General features: G+C 45.6%; 1 protein-coding gene across 2 annotated transcripts; it reads right to left on the reverse strand.

The window, feature by feature from the left end:
- Positions 1 to 1,138: 1,138 nt before the first annotated feature.
- LOC124342322 (transmembrane protein KIAA1109 homolog) lies at positions 1,139 to 18,497 on the reverse strand. 2 transcript variants are annotated; one of them, XM_046795287.1, is made up of 24 exons: positions 17,963 to 18,497; positions 17,760 to 17,903; positions 17,404 to 17,693; positions 17,192 to 17,338; positions 16,823 to 17,134; positions 16,656 to 16,763; positions 16,446 to 16,583; positions 16,224 to 16,374; positions 16,003 to 16,158; positions 15,846 to 15,943; positions 15,630 to 15,734; positions 15,184 to 15,567; positions 14,893 to 15,117; positions 14,230 to 14,826; positions 10,766 to 14,104; positions 9,270 to 10,688; positions 8,360 to 9,169; positions 4,876 to 8,258; positions 2,931 to 4,807; positions 2,612 to 2,848; positions 2,338 to 2,517; positions 2,127 to 2,254; positions 1,808 to 2,052; positions 1,139 to 1,719 (listed from the first exon to the last, which is right to left on the reverse strand). In XM_046795287.1, the coding sequence occupies exons 1-24, from the start codon at positions 18,219 to 18,221 to the stop codon at positions 1,419 to 1,421; spliced, it is 15,033 nt and encodes a 5,010-aa protein (XP_046651243.1). In that variant the 5' UTR covers positions 18,222 to 18,497; the 3' UTR covers positions 1,139 to 1,418. The 2 variants fall into 2 exon arrangements, with proteins under 2 accessions (XP_046651243.1, XP_046651242.1); XM_046795286.1 differs by having other exon boundaries at positions 2,127 to 2,257; positions 17,963 to 18,496.
- Positions 18,498 to 18,572: the final 75 nt, after the last annotated feature.

Here is an 18,572-nt window from a genome sequence, read left to right on the forward strand (position 1 = left end):
CAACACCCTCTAGCTATTACATATTCGCCTGTCTTTTGTTTCTCTGCTAATCTTTGTGACCCCTTGTCTGAACTCGTCAGTCTGGCTCATGATGTTCTACGAACGTTCTAATCTATCTCATCTGCTTTTTCCCCTCAAGTCTGAATCTAGAATGTTCGGCACAACAAGCAGCCTACAGTTTGTCCCCTCAATATCACACCGAGTGATATCTCTCAAACTCTATTTCTCTCCGTGTTTTAACATCTATCTCTCTTTTGCGCGTTAGTCATCTTTCTTTTCACACCAAAAATACAACACAACGTAGGGTCCAACTCAATTCTCTCTCTTTTTATTTGGCAGGGGCCTAGAGTAGCATGGAATTTCCAATCTAATCAACTTAACACCATTCGAGAGAGCTTGTCAAGCCGATTCGAATGGTATAAAAGAAAGTTTGTGCAAACGAACACATCCCCCAGTAAATCACCTTTAAAGTTTTTGGTTTACCCCTTCGTCGGTATAGCGTCTTTGGCCGATCCCGATCGGAATCTTCTTGCCAACTGGGCCACTATTATTTTTATTGCAAGAACATCGTTCATGCAAAAACATTCAAACTTTGCAATATGATAAACAAAAGTCTAAAGAACGTTTTTTAGCTTTCAAAATAAATTGATTTACGTAAATTAATTACATAAACTTATTTTTTCCAAATTTTACATTTTTGTTTGAATTTTTTAACTTTAAAAATCAATATTCTCGAGGAGGGTTGTTAATACATCTAAACATTACTACATCGAACAAAGTTCATGAAAAAAAATTCTTTTTGCAATTTGTTCCCGGTTGAAAATTATCTTGACTCCACTAAAAGGAGGACAAACGTGTCGAGAACGGTCGAGAAAAAAGTGAAGAGAAAAAACAAGATCAAGAGAAATAAGAGAGTTAATTGCACTGTAAACATTTGGATTAGTAGAATGTATCGCATTGTGTGCGTGTAATGTAATTAAGGTTGACCGTTCGGACTTAATAAGAAAATAAGGAAAAAATCAGAAAAATCGGGAAAAAATGAGAGTTTCCCATTTTTTGCAAAGTTCACTTGCCTAAAGAGTGGACAACCACTCGATCAAGATGGAGCTGAATAAATGAAAACGTTAATCTGTTAGAGCACATTGGAAAACGTGTATTTTAAACACAACCAAAATATTACAAAAATTACAGCCATGCAAATCAATAGCCTACTATTTTTTATTATTATTCGTTATTCATAGGTTTAGTTAGCCCTGGCCTCACCATTAATGCTAGAATCGTTGTTGCAAGAGAAAACAAAACTAAAGAAAATTGACAAAAACATCGTCGTCATAAACAAACACGCATTTTGATGAAAACAACAATGAATTATTCAACGCTCGCTGCGTTATCGAATTAGTATAGGCAGTCTGAAAATGTTATTTCATCGCCGGTCGGGCGTTGTTGACTGCATTGTTGGAACCGAGGCCCGCACCGCTACTACCGCCGCCACCGGTGACGGCCCCACTGATGGCAGTGGAATTTGACGTCTGTGATTCTTTGGCTCGTTGGGCGGCGATGGTGCGCGACAAGACTAGAGAAAGAATTTTGTCGAGTGGGTCCATAGCGCCACGCTGAACCCATTTCGGGATGGTTGTACGGGCTTGCGAGAACCCCAGTTTGTTTAGGATGTACTCTACTCCGTAAGGTTCGATTCGTTTCCCGGCCCACGACAGCAATCTGGTAGTCATCGTAACGCAGGTGGAGCAAATTAGATCATGAGATTCATGGCGAGTGGAAACAGAAATTCAGGGAAAGAAAAACATACCGAACAGTTGGTTCTAGATGCCATGTTTTGCATTCATAATTGCGCCAGTCGATCTGTTCCAAAAGGCGACGTTTCTTCTCATCTTCGTTGGTGAGTTGCAGTGAAAGCGGGGCATTATTGATAGCTGGACTTCCTTGGCCGGAGCTCGGTTCAGACAAACTAGAACTGCCAGCCGTGCCACTCACAGCCGCTTTTTGAAGTTCAGGACTTTGGGTACGTTGATTGCTAGCGACTGAAGCAAGAATCTAAAAGACACAATCAGATTTTGAATATTACAAATGGGTAACGTGTGGTTCAAAACGAAGTGGATGGAACGTACCACTCGCTCCTTCTCGCGGACGTACGACGATATCAGATCGTGCAGAAAAAAGAATGCGTCGGCATCGACCGTGACGAAAATATGATCTTCGAAATCCGTGATGAAACTGCAGTCTACACTTGGTTTTTCTTCTGTCAAATAAAATACGAATTTTTTAAAATATAATTAAAACAGATTTTTTTTTATTGTTATTTTTAATTCGTGAATTTACCGGTCAGTGATGGAGTGACACCAGTTTGCAAGTGCTCTGATTTCAGATGAAGCTGTAGACTGGGGAAAGCGAAAATGATTTCGGCCGCATGGTGATAATCGGGCGTCTTCACAAACAGCTGAGGAGCACCAGAGTTGGAACGTTCTCGTTCCCGCTCCAAACTAGGAAATCTCTCCATGGCTAGATTGACAAGCACAAAGGTGATTTGATTATGGCATAACACCGAAACAGTCGGAAAAAAAATATCGACAAATATCGACATTTTTATTGTTACCGTCTATTCGGCTGTTGGCGAAAGCGTAGAGGAACCAATCCTGGATCGTTTTGAATTGTGGAGGGTATAGTTGTGTCCGCGATATGCGACATACCGTTGCCATGGATGCTGGACTATTTTGCTGCTGTTGTTGCTCGATAACGCGATAACCAATGCCAACAGGTGTGTGAGCACCAGGACCACTCAGTCCAAGGCTAAAGGACAGGTTCTGAACGACATGAATATCCTTGGGATCGGCTGCAAATTAAAAACAATTTTAAAAAAAGCAGACGTAAATACGTACAATTGTAGTCTGAAAAAATCCAGAAATTTAACATACCGTCCCCCGGAATCTCTTGGGCTTCAGTGGCGAACGACACACAAGGATCTTTTAGGCTAAACAGCGCCCACGATTTTGATTTGAAGTTGACACCGTGGAAACAAGCTAGGGAGATATGACCGCCATGGAGTTCCATTGTGCCACCCAGAATGGTGCCCGTCATCGGCAAAGGCGTAGGTAAAGTGGCTATTTCCAGACCAGCAACACGCCTTAAGACGCCTTGCCAGTGTCGATGGTGCTGAGCTTCGATGGACGGGCCGGCCGGTTCAGCGCTTCCGGGTATTTTGGTGGCAACATTTTTAGCCGCTCCTTTGCGGCGAATAGAATGGCCGCCTCCGGTAGCCGACAACGTGGAAAAGATGCGTCTGCTGCTACGGAATTGCTGCTGGAAGAATTCGTCCAGCTTGAGGTACATTTTGATTAAGTCGGCTGTTGTGGATTTGGAAATCATGAGCTGGAGTTGATCCCATCCCAGATCGCCATGAATGAATATCATGGCCGGTCTTTTGGTTGGAGAGGAGGCAATCGATGTCCGTCTGGCGGGAACTTTGTCCGGGTTCTTGATCAGATTGCCGATCCGCCACTCATCTCGCAAATCAACGGCCAGTACGCTCACACGCCCCATCAAAACGCTCGTGCCCATGTAGTCGAGACGGCATTCCAGGACTTGAAGTTTGACGGACATCCGATGATCCGGTTCCGTCCCTGGATCTTCTCGGATGGATAAAGAAGTGTGGATGCCACTCAGCTCAATTGTCCCACCGACGATTCCACCCTTGGCGTCCAACCCGGATCCTTCCAGCCCGATTCCAATATGCATGTTCTTGTGACCGGTGCTGCCAATCGATAAACGGCCTTCCGCTTTAAAATCTTTAGTCAACCACGAGACATTGCCCATCACGTTGCCCATGTTCATGTGAACGTTTAATTTCGTGAAGTTGACAGCAAATACAACCAACGTTTCCCAAGCTGAGGCTGGCGACAATCCAGTCTGATCGGGTTGCAACTCGGCCCACAGATCACGACTGGCTGGTGGAACAAGATCCGGTGCTGAAGAATCCGTTTTGCTTAAATCGCCCAGGAACAGATGGCGAACAATTGCTCGTCGATACCAGGCTTTAGGAAAAGCTAAAATTTCTGGCAGACGACGCATGTCGTATTTGAAACTCGCTGATCCTATGTCGATGAGCGTCGAGAAACGAACGACGGCTTTAGCTGGATCACCGGCACTGTCTCGGCCGTTTCGCGATTCTCTGCTTCCAGCCTCTCCGCCGGCAGTTCTGGGACTGAAATTGACTTTTCTGGAACGTGATAAATTGAACTTGACGAATTCTACGTTGACGCTTAGCGAGTCTTTGCGTTCGCTCTCGGCATCAGAGGCCTCGCGTTTCGAGGACGTTGCGCCCGTTTTCTTGCCCCCACCATACGGATGGAAGATGTAGAGAGAGAAATCCGACAAGCATCCAGTGACGCTTAATCCACCACCGGTGAGTGCTTGGTTCTCGGAGCGTTTAGACGAGAAGACGAGATGGAGCGAAGGTAATCGGAGGAGGCACTCGACACGAGAAACTGGTAGACAAGAGAACCGGAATGTGGACGGCTGGACGTGGCAGTAAACGACCACGTCGACTGGGAACGACGACGTTGTGGTAGAGCCACCTGGGGCACCCGTCGATGTCGGTCCATCGAAAATGAACAGACCTGAATTCTCCGTTGCGGATGTTGAAGTTGGTTTCGATTCGGTGGTCGTGATCGGAATCGGTTCCAACGCTTGTTCCAGAAATTCCAAAATGTGTGGACTAATGATCGTCTCCTCTGGAATGCTGTGCAATGTCATCCAGGCAAAGAGACTCCCCTTCTTGTTTGACATTTTACCCCTGTGGACACACAGATAGAAATGAAATGATTGTCGATTGATTGGAGTTGAAAACGGAAATAGACTTACTTGTTGGCCGCTGAGGACGCGGGAGATGCCGAAGTGCTGGCTGATGTAGGAATGTGAAGCGGCTCTTCGTGGACTGTTTTGGATTCGTAATAAACTTTAACGTCTAATCCGGGAATGTGGAAGATTGTCAAGTCGACAGCCATTTGAGCTGTATTATTTGCCAAGACTCGCAAACGAGACGTCGAAGCGTTGTGGCGCATATCGGGTCGACCGGGCTTGCGGGCCGGCGCTGGACTGGGCTGATGTGGATTAGCAGTAGTGTCCAGAATGGTGCTGGAAAATGAGCGTTCCTTCTTCATCCGACGGAGCATTTCATCACTTCGAGTGTCACGTGTGTGCAGTACGCACTTGCCGCTGTTGATGAAGACTTTGAAGTCCAGTTCCAAGTCGACGCTGGGCTCGCTCGAGTTCTTATTGCCACCACCAGCGCCACTGGGATTTTCGGCCGCCGAGGTCGCTCCACTTCGATCCCGTTCTTGTTCCAAAAAAACCGTGCCACCTCCGGTCTGAGGAGCTGTCGGTGTTTTCGGCCTTCGAAGGTTAGTGCCGCCACTACGATAGGCGTCGCTGGTGGGCGTGGGAAGGCAACTCATAGGCGGACTTCCCTCGATAGGAGGAAGAAGGAAACGCTGGGCGTCGCGCACGTCATCCGTCGAAGCGTGGCCGCTTGTTTCAAGATCCAAAACGACCGGTGGCACCACTACAGACCTGGATCTTTGGTGATGGCTGTGACCGTGTGGAGGCGCCCTCTGGGACTGAGTGTGATGCAATGAGGATAGACGCTGATTGGTAGCACTAGTGGACACAGAAGAAAGCGATGTCGAGCTTGTCGGATGATCAGTGATGATGGATGAAGCTTTGACGCTTTGCCTTTTTAGCCGCTGGAGCATAACCCGGCGGAAATCCTTCGAGGCCAGAGCTTCTAACTCCTGAAGTCGCCGCATTTCCTGTTCGACAGTGGCCGAGCTTGCGCCCAGTAATTTCAAATCCTGGATGATTCGCGCCTGTTCGCTCATCTCTTTTTCAATGAGTCTGGAACGATGACGGCCACCGCGTGGCATGGTCGCAACGGTCTCACTCATTGTGACAGCACGTTCACTGCGACCGCGACGGCGGCGCAATTCCACAGCTTCGCTGATATCCATAGAATCGAGAATGTTTTCATCTTCGTCCGTACTGACAGAAACGGCCAAACCTTCGCCATTCTCGTCTGGGCCAGATACGGGGGAAGTTCTTTCGTCTCCGTCTGTTGCATCGCCATCGTAATCACCGGCGAATTCCCCGTCTTCTTCTTCTTCTTCCTCGCTGCCCGTCAGGCCGGTTAAGGTGTGGCCGAGGGCAGAAAATTGCCGACCAATCGACGTGTCAAAATGAGTGTCCACACCTTCCATTTGCCATCCGACATGAAGAATCCATTTGGCGTTTTCGCCGTGTTGATGTTGGGCCGGCGTTACTGTCCGGCTGCATACCTCGTAGGTGCCTTCCGAAACAACGCACAAATTCATGATGGCAGGATCGTCCATGTCAGGTTTCCAGTCATCCAGCCCGGTCTCAAAGTCATCTGCGAATCGTAAGCAAAGGCCGGTGAATTTGCCTTTGCTGACCAACGAACCGGAACTGCACGCTGAAATGCTCGAGTTCTCCAGCGTCACAACGACGGCACTACAGATTTCCGGCTCAGAAGAATGACCCTGACGATTGGACTCTGATCTTCCAGCTCCGCTTCCCGCCCACAAGACGGACGGAGCCGTGTTAAGTGGCATGCAAATTCCCATGTCGTCGACAGTCAGCTGAAGGAAGAGTGTGCCCAAACTAGGAGCCCCAACACCCAATTGACTAGTCAGTTGGCCAAGTTTATCCAACTTGTCGGCAACAAGCGAAGCATCTTTAATCCAGCCACCACGTTGCTCTGCCCAGTATTCGTATGCGTTCTTGTAATTGAGCCAGACGAGAATGGCTTTGTCGACGGCCACTGGCTGCAAGTAAATGAGAGGGCGAGTTAGAGTAATGAGCACGACTTCTTTGTCAGCCGCTGGATCAACTCCGCCAGTCTCGTTTGGTGTTAGTTCGTCCTGGAAGGCATTGCGCAAACTGATGCGCGTCTTGAAAAAGGCCACTTGCTGGAACTCAGCTTCGGCTTCTTCGAATAGCGGATTACGGATGAGTTGACCCAAGCTCAAATTCAGGTCCACTTTTGCTCTGCCAAACAATTTAGCTGGACGAGAGGCCTGTGCAGAAGCTCCTTGCGCGGAAGGAGGTGAAAATGTTCCCGCACTGCGCTGGGCATTACTTTGAGAAAAGACGTTTTGGACTCTGTTGGAGAGTTGCAATTCAACCAGGCCCGTTTCTAATCTGACGGCTGTGTTTGTTGGAGTAGTCGCGGTTATCTGAATGCCCTTCAAACGAACAATTAGATGATAGAGAAGCATCCGCATTGCTGACGAGTCCTGCTGCTGTTGATCCGCCGGCTGTTCCTCCCAGAGCGGAACAGGCTTGTCGCCACCGGAAACTTTATTGAGAACGTCATTCACTTCAGCCATGAAAACCTTCTGTACAAAAACCAAGTGATTGAGAAGATCGGTGGTCAAACTGTGTTCAAAGATTCCGATTTCCGCCACGGCACTTAAATAATTGCCCCGACACAAGACCACTCCGTCGACAAATCCTTCCGTCTTGACGCTATCCTGCAGGTATTCAGCCCCGACGTGGACCTGAGGCAATTCGATTGACGCCGATGGCGGTAGGTTTTCGGTTATCTGAAGTTTTGTTGTAAAGCTTAATGAATGGCGGGGTAAATCTATATCGAATTTGGCCTTGCCACCCGTTATACCGGCGCTGACCACCTGTTCCATCTGATACTGGGCTTGAAGTGAAGGTAGAAGAGCGGCCGTTATGCTCAGTCTTTGTAAAACGACTGAAAACTGCATGACCAACGGCTGGAGAAGATTGGTAGTGGTTTCTCGTTCCACTTTACCTCCGATGGAACGATGTTCCATGGTGGGGGCGGGAATTTCCATGGGTGGCGACTGAAGCAAAGGACCCAATCCGTTCGTGTTTGCCCCCAAGACACCACTACCTCCACCACCGAGTCCTCCTCCGGCGATCAGGTCCAGCTCATCAGGAATAGTACTGGTATTTCTACCAGTATTGCGGCTGGCTAAGCGAGGCACTCTGAATTCTTGTAAAGTAGACGAAAGCTGTTTAGAGCCACGAGTCATCATGCCGTGCAAAACGCCTGGATGCTGAGGGATATCCACATGAACGGCCCCGATCGATAGTAGACCCGAGTTTTTGTCTTTGCCGTGATGAGATAGCCGAGAGTACAAGGCCTGCGACTTGCCCACGGTGATTTTGACCACCGTCTGTTGACTGGGCGCGACGCCCTGAAATAGAAAAAAAAAATTAAAAAAAAAAAAATAAAAAAATAAAGAAGAATTTCGTTAGAATGAATTAAATTACGAATTATATGATTTATTGTGCGTACCTCAAGTAGGACAATCATGGCACGACCAAGATGGCCCGTCAGTGAGCACTCCATACGTGGGAAGTTGGGTTGGATTGCCACCATTTGGGCCCGATTAGACAAACCGCCAATGCGCACCTTTTCTTTATATGTCAAACTGGTGTGGAGGGAAACGATTTCCGATTCAAGACGAAGTCCGCTAAGCATGGCCAGCAGCCGGACACGGTTGATTTTCATTATCCCGAATACGACTATTCGGGTTCGTTCCGATCGAGATCCCACTACGGCTGTGCATCCGGAATTGAGTACACGATGATTCGGCCGAGTAGACGGTGGCAATATGCCTAGCTCGATATCACCCGTCTGGCAAGCAGGGGGCTCGTTGATACTGTGTTGTTTATTCACTGTACTGGCTGCCGTCATCGACGAGTATAAATCCAAAAGATGATAGATGGTGCGCCAGCAACTGGGCAAACCTACGGCGGCAGCAGTGCCAGCAAGAGTCGGGGACGGACCAGCGCCGCCTTCCACGTGTTTGGTTGTATTTTCAGCTGAAGTAGTTGGAACAACAACCGGATCTTCAGCATCGTACGCTTTGACAAATCGTGAGCTGGAACGAAGTCGATTGGCTAAAAAACTCGGTGGACGGAATGATCGGTTAGCGAATTGAATTGATTCCGACTGGATGGAAGGTGATGGTTCTGGGCCCGACTGGATGGGACACTGAGGTAGTGGAGGAGACGGAGTCGGTTCTGGAGAATCGAAAATCACCGTCAAAGCTCGAAGCGGATCCGGTCCACGTTTCAACGGCCTTTGTTCTCTAAGTTGGACCTGCATAAAAGTAAAATGAATAATCGTAAATCTATAATAAATAATATCTAATAATCGTAACAGTAAAAAAAAAAACTGTCTGTGTTCGACTTTGACGAACCTGCGTGGCCTTGGCGTTGCCGTAGACGCTGCTTAGTTGGTGAAGGAGCCGCAGCAGTGGCATGTTGACCTGTTGGGCCAAATAACCCACAGAGACACTGAAATTCAAAGCCGTGGTCCGTTGAGGTTTCCAGAGGCCGATTTGGCCTAAGAATCCGGTTCCGGCTCCACCAGCTCCAGTTGATGACGAAGCCGTTGGAACTTCAACTTCCGCTGAGCCTCCTCGACCGGGAATACCACCGACTCCTTCATCGCAGCAAGTGCCTCCTGTTCCCAGTAGACCGCCATCCGGCACCTGATTCACTTGAATTTCAATCGACATGCGTTCGCAGAGAAAAGCAGGAACTTCCGGGGGAATGTAAACACTAAATTTGTGACCGCCGGGGGCGTTTTTCCCTCTTCCGCTGCTGTTCCCTGTCGTTTTGCCCATTTTCGAACGTCTTGAAGAAGATCCTGTCTGATTCCATTCGCTCTCAAAGATTTCGACGCGCAACTCTTCGACTCCACCCAGTACCGAGGCGCTTCCACTGAGAGACAGAACGTCTGACAACGTCCGTTTGTTTTCCAACCCTACGCTGGCGAAAAGCGACACGAAAATAGCCCGTGTATCCACCAACAAGTTGAATTGATGATGAGGATGTTGTTGTTGCTGGTCAGATTGTTGTTGCGATTGTTGCTGCTGTGGCTGAAGTTCCGTTGGTGTTGGTCTGGTTTGGTCTATTTTGATAGTGTTTTTCTGTTGCCTAGCCAGCCAACTGTACAGGTCAAATTCTTCTTTTGATTCTTTCTTATCAGTATTTCTCAATGGGGCTGCTGCGTCTTCTTCCTCATTCTCTTCTTCAACACTAGACGCCGAAATAGTTTTTAATTCGTAACTCCCACCGAAACCAGATGGATGTCTTCCGCCAATCAATTTACGACGAAGGGCAGATATTCTTGGGGGAGATGATGGTTGAGAAGTCGAAGTCCGGCCCAGAAGGGGCAGGCACGATTCATTCAAATCAGCGGGACTTAGAACAAGACTAGATTCATCTGAGGATACCCAAGAGCTGTCCACTTCATTGTGACCCGTTAACAGTCTTTCATCTTCTTCACCAGCTTCGGTTGACGATGGACCACTTCTCATGGACGACAAATGAAGACGAGTCGCGTCTCTTCCAGTCGCCATGATATGGCTATTGACTGGAACACTCAGATTTGCTGGAGTCTTTTGTGCACTATTCTTATGTAGCGAATACGTCAACATAAATGGAGTGTAAATAGCGTTCTTCCACTGACGACCAAGAACGACAACGCCTTGCTTTAAAGTTGATAGTGGTGGTACGACACTGGGAGCTAGACGGGCTTCTAAGGTGGCCCACTCATTCCTCAACATCAAAACATAACGGTGCAGCACCAAATTGAGTTGACACGATGGGTCCTGAAAAAAAGAAACAAATAGAAAACACAGAATATTTAAAAGTTGACTGCGTAACATTCTAATTCAAATAAACCTACCTCTTGCAATGTTCGCGACATGAGTGATAAACAGTTGTATTTGCTTCTGACTGGCAAATGAATTTGCTGGACGTCTAAAGCTTCAGCCATGAGCCCGGCAAGGACGCTTAGAGATCGTGTTTCGGCGGCACGAATGAGTTGCATTAAAGTAATGGCTAGTCTATCACCGGAATTCATCCAGGCGTTAATTGCCGGCGATGCTGTCGATAATAAGTTACGATCCAGAAGGGCAAGCTCGGACTTCTTTGCAGGAGCCGTACGAGGTGGAGCAGCAAAACTTAGCCAAACGGCTTGAATTTGAAGCGAACACGAAGAAAGGTCTTTCTCAACCTGTGGTCGAATCGGTCCAGCATTTGGCTGTTGGTGAGTATCTGGTGGTTCTGTCGAAGTCGGCGTCCCTTTATCCGATCGCTGTTTGAACGACATGTGACTGGAGTGGCTCGGCACGGAACCAGTGGGTTGGTCATCTAAGTTGGGAGGATCGCCAGACAAAGGTATCGTCTCCATTTCAACAGTGGTAACGACTGATCCTATCGGATCGATGTTGTTGCTATTGCTACTACTTTCAGTGACATTGGACACTCGCTTGACGGCCCGAAGATTCAAGCCTTGAAGTCCGCACTCAAACATAACACTACCGTAACGGTCCTCGTCTGAAGAAACGGGAAATGATTGAGCCGCAAGGTCGTGGTCACTAGCATAACTAAAAAGAACTCTGGAACATCCGGTGGGAATCACTGTAGCCGTAACGTTGTCCGGTGGTAGTCCAGGAGTTTGTGAAGGACTATCGTTGTTAAGGCGCCGTAGTTGAAGATGAATTTTCCCTAGCGTCCCGCTTGCCATAAGTTGCTCACTTTCCGTCTCTGTCCATTCGACAAAGACAATTTCAGGAGCTCCAGTCGATTTGCCCGGCCTGCTTTTGGGTTTCTGAACGCTAGCAAAGAAACTTTTATTTCCTCCGCTTTGCCTTTGCTCGACGGGGCGACTGACGGCCTGCACCCATCGGCATTCTCGTACATTTTGGGAGAAATGGAGTGAAAGGGCGTCAATGCAAACGGCAGCCGAAGAGACACAGACGAGATCACGAGGGTTGTCCAGCATCGATAGAGAAATAATCTGCTCTACGATGCCAGCTTGCAACAAGCAAAGATTTACACGAGGAATTTGAATGGAACCTCTTAGTTGGCAGAGAGTCAAGTCACGGTACAACGCTGGACGCGCTTTTTGCTCTAGAAGAGCCATCCTTTGTTTTTTCAACGGATTTTGAGACTCGACGTGACCGATGCATCGGCCATAAATTCGCGTCATCAATGTCATTGGGTGGAGGTGTTCAAGTGTGGGCACCAAGGTTTCGACAAAACGTTGGGCGGACTCCAAGCTTAGAGGGCAACACATGATGTGAATAGGCCGGCCAACTTTTACTAGTACAGTAGTGGCATCACACCTTTCGCTCTTAATTCCGCCTGTGCCTGAAGGCCTTTCTTCTTCACCGGCATCCCAGATCCATGGCTGGCCAGCTTTTTCGGTCGGCTCGTTCGAATGTGGGGCAAAAAATCCAAAACCAGCTCCATGGTGACCAGGGGTGTTAAGAGGGCGATCGACTAGCCGGAAGGATGAAAATCCAGATTTTACAACAGTAAATCGAAGTTTTGCTGTTCCTGATTGGCGAATTTCAGTCGGAAACTTTGGTGCTGACTGAGACCAATTCGGGCAATCAACCTCTCCTAGATGTGTGACGTAACTGGTCAAAAGGAGGGGCGAGTCTACAACAGGCCGGGCAGACTGCAGATGAAGATCGACTAACGAGAAATCATCAGCAGATGAAACAGCAGAATTGAACGAGATGTTAGATGTTCTCGACGTTCGACTACTACTTCTTCGAGAGCTGCTAGAAGGAGAAGTCCTGGTTGAGGACGAGGGCGATGATGTTGAGCAAGATTTGCTTTTATTTCTGGTAACATTTGGAATGCCGATGTTCGCATCCTCACTTGGCAGATTAGCAGAGAAAGAGACAAGTTCGTCAGATGGACTGCTGTCTGTCAAATCGTTGTCGTCATCTTCTTCAGCCGAATAGTAAAGTTCTGATTGCGATTCGCTCCTACTAGCTTTCGATGAAACTGTGGAGCGTTTACGAGTCATAACTGGATGGCCGCAATCAACAGTTGCTTGATCAGCAAGGGCTGGTAGTGAAATTTGTCCAGTCATACGTTTCCCGGCGAAGATTTTCCTTTTAGTTCCAGGACTTGTCAACGGAAGCGATGGCGTAGAATTGGCTGTTCCGAGTTCACGCTGAAGAGATCCGGTTTTTTTAATCGATTGTTTTTCAAAGTCTTGGAATGACATCCGATTGCCAGGCTGGGTTTTGAAGGATGCCAAATTATTAGATTCTTCATCCCCTTCTACAGCTTCTTCTAATGTTCCTTTCATGGTGTAGTCCGAATTCGACACTCCTTCAGATGGAATGAGTAATCCAGAAACATTTTTCATGGTGCTCGTATTGCTGGTATCAGACTGAGGTCCTTCTTTCGTCAATGAAGCCAACGGAGATAAATTGCAATCCGCTCTAATTGTTGGATCGAAATCAATTAAAAAGGTATTCTCCTTTAGGATGCTTTGACTAAAGACGGGATCTGTTCCACGGGAGAGCAATGGGTTAGCTAGTGCAACATAAGAGTCAGAGTTTCCCAGGGGATCGTTATCATGACGATTAAAGAAGCTGATTCCGTTGAAATTTCGACCGAAAAATGCGCAACCACCTCTACAACCGCATTTTGTCAAGTTATTACTATTTGACTGGGTAGAATCTGTTGGACCAGGTAAGTCGATCAAATCCACAAGAGTATCCCAAAGAAACCACAGTCGCCGTGTACGAGTATCATGAAGACGTAGGAAAGCTCCTTGAAGGGCGGGTAAGTCGACACGACAGTGGTCTGCTGATGACCCGACATCAATGTAAATAGGTCCGACCTCAACCAAGCCAACTTCCAGCCACTCCTGGCTAGTGAACCCAGTTGCAATGGGAGCTGCTAATTCAAATTCAATCCGATGGCTACCGACTGGACTGTGAGGTTTCTCCCCTCCCATGTACAATTCTTCAACATTGGAACGTGAATAGCCACTAGCTTGGGTGCGATTCCAGGTACTATTGCTGCTGCTCATTGTGACACCTTCTGGTTTGCAGCGGTCAGTTGCATTCAATGCTGTGAAAGAGCCTCCGAGTACAGGTCCGCGGGATGTGCTCAAATATTGACGCAGGTGGACTTTGGGCACCAAGATACTCACCCCTGCGTGGGTCCGACGAGAATGCAAGTTGCAAGTTGCCAGTCGTACTGGATAGACCTAAAAAAATGCAATCAAATTGATTATAGTTAGATTTATTGAAAGATAAAGATAAAAATAAATAATAATTAAAAAAGGGTATCATTTCGTTGTAAGCTGTTCTCTATATTCGTAAATGAACTGACCTGCAATGTAATTGCCGTGCCCGACTCAACTAGGGTAAAGTCGATAAGATCGATCGAAAAACGGGTCATGCGATACTTGATCTCCTCCGAAGATGGGCATAATGAGCCTAAACTCGTCGGCTGATTATCTGTTGATTGGTTAGGTGTGGTTGAGAAAGGACAAATTGGCTGGATTGATCCGTGGTGACATTGTGTCTGGCTTTTGGGTGAACGACTCATCTGATTTTCCTCATCCAGTGCTAAACGTAGAAAGATTTCTAGTCCAGAAATGACGTGCTGTAATTGTGGCATTGTCATTCTCCCCGTCAACTGGCCTAAAATAGCCTCAATCATCCATGCATATTCGATGGTTTCTTCATCAATGGCTCGTCCAGTTGGACTAAACATTGCGTGACCACGCACTTGCAACGCAGACAATACTAAAAAACCCTGCTGAAGGTGACGACTTTCCGATGGCCGTAAAACTGTATCAGTTGAGTATAAAACTGCTGGTGAGACAAGCAGCTGAAGCTTAGTCTCTAGAAATGTCTTGTGCATTTCAAAGTTCAGTTTTTCCAGAAAAACAGTTGGACATGGAGGATCATCTTTACTGCAATGCTGGTAGAAAAAAAAAAATCGATTAAAACAGAAAAAAAAAAACAGAAAAAATTTATACAAAAATACCTTCATTAAGTGGGCCTTAATGTTATGCATGGTGACTGCAACGTTAACGTGTAGTGGTCGACCGATTCGCACATCAATGGTGCTATCTTCTGCCGAGGCGTTAGTCTCAGGAATAGGGTCAACGCTTCTGTTGAGTGACTCATTTTTACCAGCTCTCTCCATGTCAAGCAGTGCAGCTGATGGATCCATGTCCGCCATTCTTTGATCTTCACCAAAAATGTTTTCCTGTAGAAACGTATGGAGATGAATCTTGTAAAATGCAGAAATAAAGTAAAATTCAAAAGTAAATACCTTAAGATTGAGGAAAACCCGGAGAACAGTCCCGTAAACGAACAATTCGGAAGGACCTAATTCTATGTCAACGTTAACCTGATCAGGGTTTAAGGACGTAGGATCGAATTCCACTGCGGATTGTCGAGCAGATTTGAGTGGAACATGAAGAGAAGACGCGGTCGGGACCGGAAAACGGACTGGAGTCAGAAGTAATTCTTCCCTCTCCGGCGTAGGTACATTAGCTTGCGGAGCCGGTCCAGCCGGAGTCATTGGATGGTAAATGTATTGGATACCAAGTGTGATAACTGGCACTGTCCAACATTGAACCCAACCCTCGAAACGTTTGACAAAGTTACGCCAACGTTGTTTATCGCAGTCGATTGGCGATTCATTTCCTGTCAACTACACGAATAATGTGTTTTGGTAAAAATATATTTATGAATTTAACATGAAAACTTATTTACTTCTGCGGATCGATTAGCTGGCCGAGCATGTGCTGCAAGCGCTAAAAGGACAGGCCGACTGGTGGACATCTCTGGTAACTGTATATTCATGTCAAGAGACTCGCCCTGTAAAATGAAAAACATAAATAATAAATAAATAAAAAATAACACTATATATATATAGTGATGAAATTCAAAATAAATTACGAAAAGTAATATAAAAATTTAAATGTGTACTTGAATGCGAAATTTTAGTTCCATTGACGGAGAGAGGAAATCAGTAAACGGAAGGGCAAAGGCAAGCTCTAAAAAATCTCCGCTAAATGCCGCGTAAGCTATTTGGATTTAAAATATAAGTATAGAATTGGAAAAAATAATGGCAAGAAAAATGTACCATTTTCTTGGCGCTGCGAGGAGCAATCTACCCAGTTGTACTGATTGGCAATAGTCACTAGCTCGAATTCTTTAAGGCAAAAGTTGAGAAACCAAGTATAGGGGATATGATGCAGTACATCGGCTGGATTTCTGGATGACCAATCGTTGATCAGATCTAGAGGAGAAAAATTATCAGTCATAGTTACAAAGTTTCCACATTATAGGATTCGCAACACGAACCCTGAAAGAAATAGCGGTGCTCATAGATGAGGTGTAGTGTAGCTTTAGTCCCCGTCAATGATAAATTCCAACTTTGATGTGAATTCCAAGTCACGGGATATTGCATTAAAACTGAGAATTTCAATGTCTCAGCTTCCATTAAACTTCGATACTAAACCAACAAAAAAAATTAGAGTACTGCATAACCAAGATTACCCTAATACTTCAAGTTATAATTTATACCTGCAAACTTGTAGAAGCATCGACGTGGAGTAGTTGGCCGGAAATCTTGGTCGCGCAACCATCAGGTTTTACTGTCCAAGGTATGGTGATTTCCAAGTATGATCCGGCACCAATTGTCATGTGAATAGCATTTGTTTCCTTCATTGATGATTAGGCGGATATTTAGTTTTTTTAACTTTTGTATGGAAAGAGGAAAACGGTTCGACTTGCCTTGCATTTTGTAAATAGAACGTCCACAGTGGCTTCACTTAAAGTACTAAAACGGATGTCAAAAGACTGTACAGCTCGTTTTTCGCCCGGTAGTGGAAGGGATGTAACCTATTAGAACAGAAATATCTTTAAATTACATTACTAAACATTATAAATTTCAGACTAACCTTCATCGGTTGATAGTTTGGAGGATAGAAAAATTTGAAAAGCTGTTCCCGTTTTCTATCAGCCCAAGGACCGTAACTGAAATCGGTCCCTTTACCACAGCGGATGTCTAGACCCCAGACAGGTGCATGGCATTCGACCACATCACCATTAGCCAGTTCAATCATAAGAGGCACTTCAGGCACGATGCCCGGCTCATCCATGTAATAATAAAAGTCAATGGTGTTGGAAGAAAGAACAACAAAACCTTCGCCCATGAGTCGTGGTGGTTCATCACTTAAACCCGTATATTTTAAACTTGGTGCTAGAGTTACCTGGAAATAAATTAATAATTAGTAGGTATTTAAATGATTAAGAAAAAAAATGGTAACTTTAAAATTCTCCGCTCTACATGTAACCACATGAACGAAATGATCCAGTTTGGACATGGCAGGCTTAGTTGAGTAGACCATGTGACCTTCCTCCATTGAGAGACATAATGTAGTTGGTACCAGACGATTTCCAAACACCGCTCGACCCTAATTATAAAAAACGACCAGGAATGAAGAAACGATTTATATTTTCAAGACACGAAAAATCTTACGCAGCAAATTTCAACTTTAATAACGGGAATCAGGTCCCTCCATGAACGGCCAAGTATCCTTGAACCCCAACTGCTCGACTCTTCCTCTGTTATTTTGCTCGTAGTTGATATTTTACTGGAAATGTTGTTGACAGATCTGTTACTCAGGTTTTTACTGCCCTCATCTGGAATAATTAGTGACTCCAGTCCAAATAGGTGTTCCAATTCATTATACAAGTGAGAACGATTATAGACATGCAATTCCAGGCCATTAAGCAGCAGTGACAGTCGAGTGTCAGAATGTGACAAGTCTGCAATTTGAAATTGAATTACCCATAAAACATTTTATGTAAATAAGAATAAAAAGAAATCAATACCTTCTGAAATATCTTTAGGAACATAGGATCTCCACCATCGGAAAACAAGCCAACCATCCTGAATTCTAACACTGAAGTCTTCATTGGTGTACACAATGTCACGAAACATTATCTTTCCGGCTAATGCATCCCAGGTCAATGAACCTTTAAAAAAATAAAATAAGGAATAAAATAAGGAAACAAATTACAAAAAAAAATATTACCTATTCTTAGATTTCCATTTCCGATAACGAACCGGTTCAACAAACGTGTGAGAATTTGGCCAATCACTCGAGAACTATAATGTGTAATGTAAGTGAACCATATCAAAGCAATGAGTAGAGAGAATATCAACCAAGCAAAATTGGCATCAATTTTAATGTCCTCTAAAGTAGTCAAGGTTTTGGTGAAATTCCACTGGGATGCCTGTCCATTGTCACTATCAACTTCCCAATTGGAGCCATTTTGAATGTGATCAGTCATTTTAAATTGCCCAATTTCATGAGGGGATAATTGCACCGATTGAACTATATCGATCTTCTAGATTTGTAAGGATTCGCTATTTAGCTACATCATTCATAATTGGTTCAAGATCAATGTAAGAGAAAAGAAACTGAAAGCTTCTTATGTAATGTAAACACAGAAATAACATCACGTCAAAAGCTGTAATGAAAATCAACCATAAAAATGAGGAACACAATATTTTCCTTGTAAAAATTTCTGATTTCGTCTGCTGATACGGGTGTATCATTGACAAAATCCATGGTGGTCGAACTCGAACCTCTTGCAACCCCCATCTAGCGACGGCTGGTAATATCTATGGAATGATTCGTG

This window comes from Daphnia pulicaria, chromosome 6, assembly GCF_021234035.1.
Source record: "Daphnia pulicaria isolate SC F1-1A chromosome 6, SC_F0-13Bv2, whole genome shotgun sequence".
In the NCBI taxonomy this organism is placed as follows: domain Eukaryota; kingdom Metazoa; phylum Arthropoda; class Branchiopoda; order Diplostraca; family Daphniidae; genus Daphnia; species Daphnia pulicaria.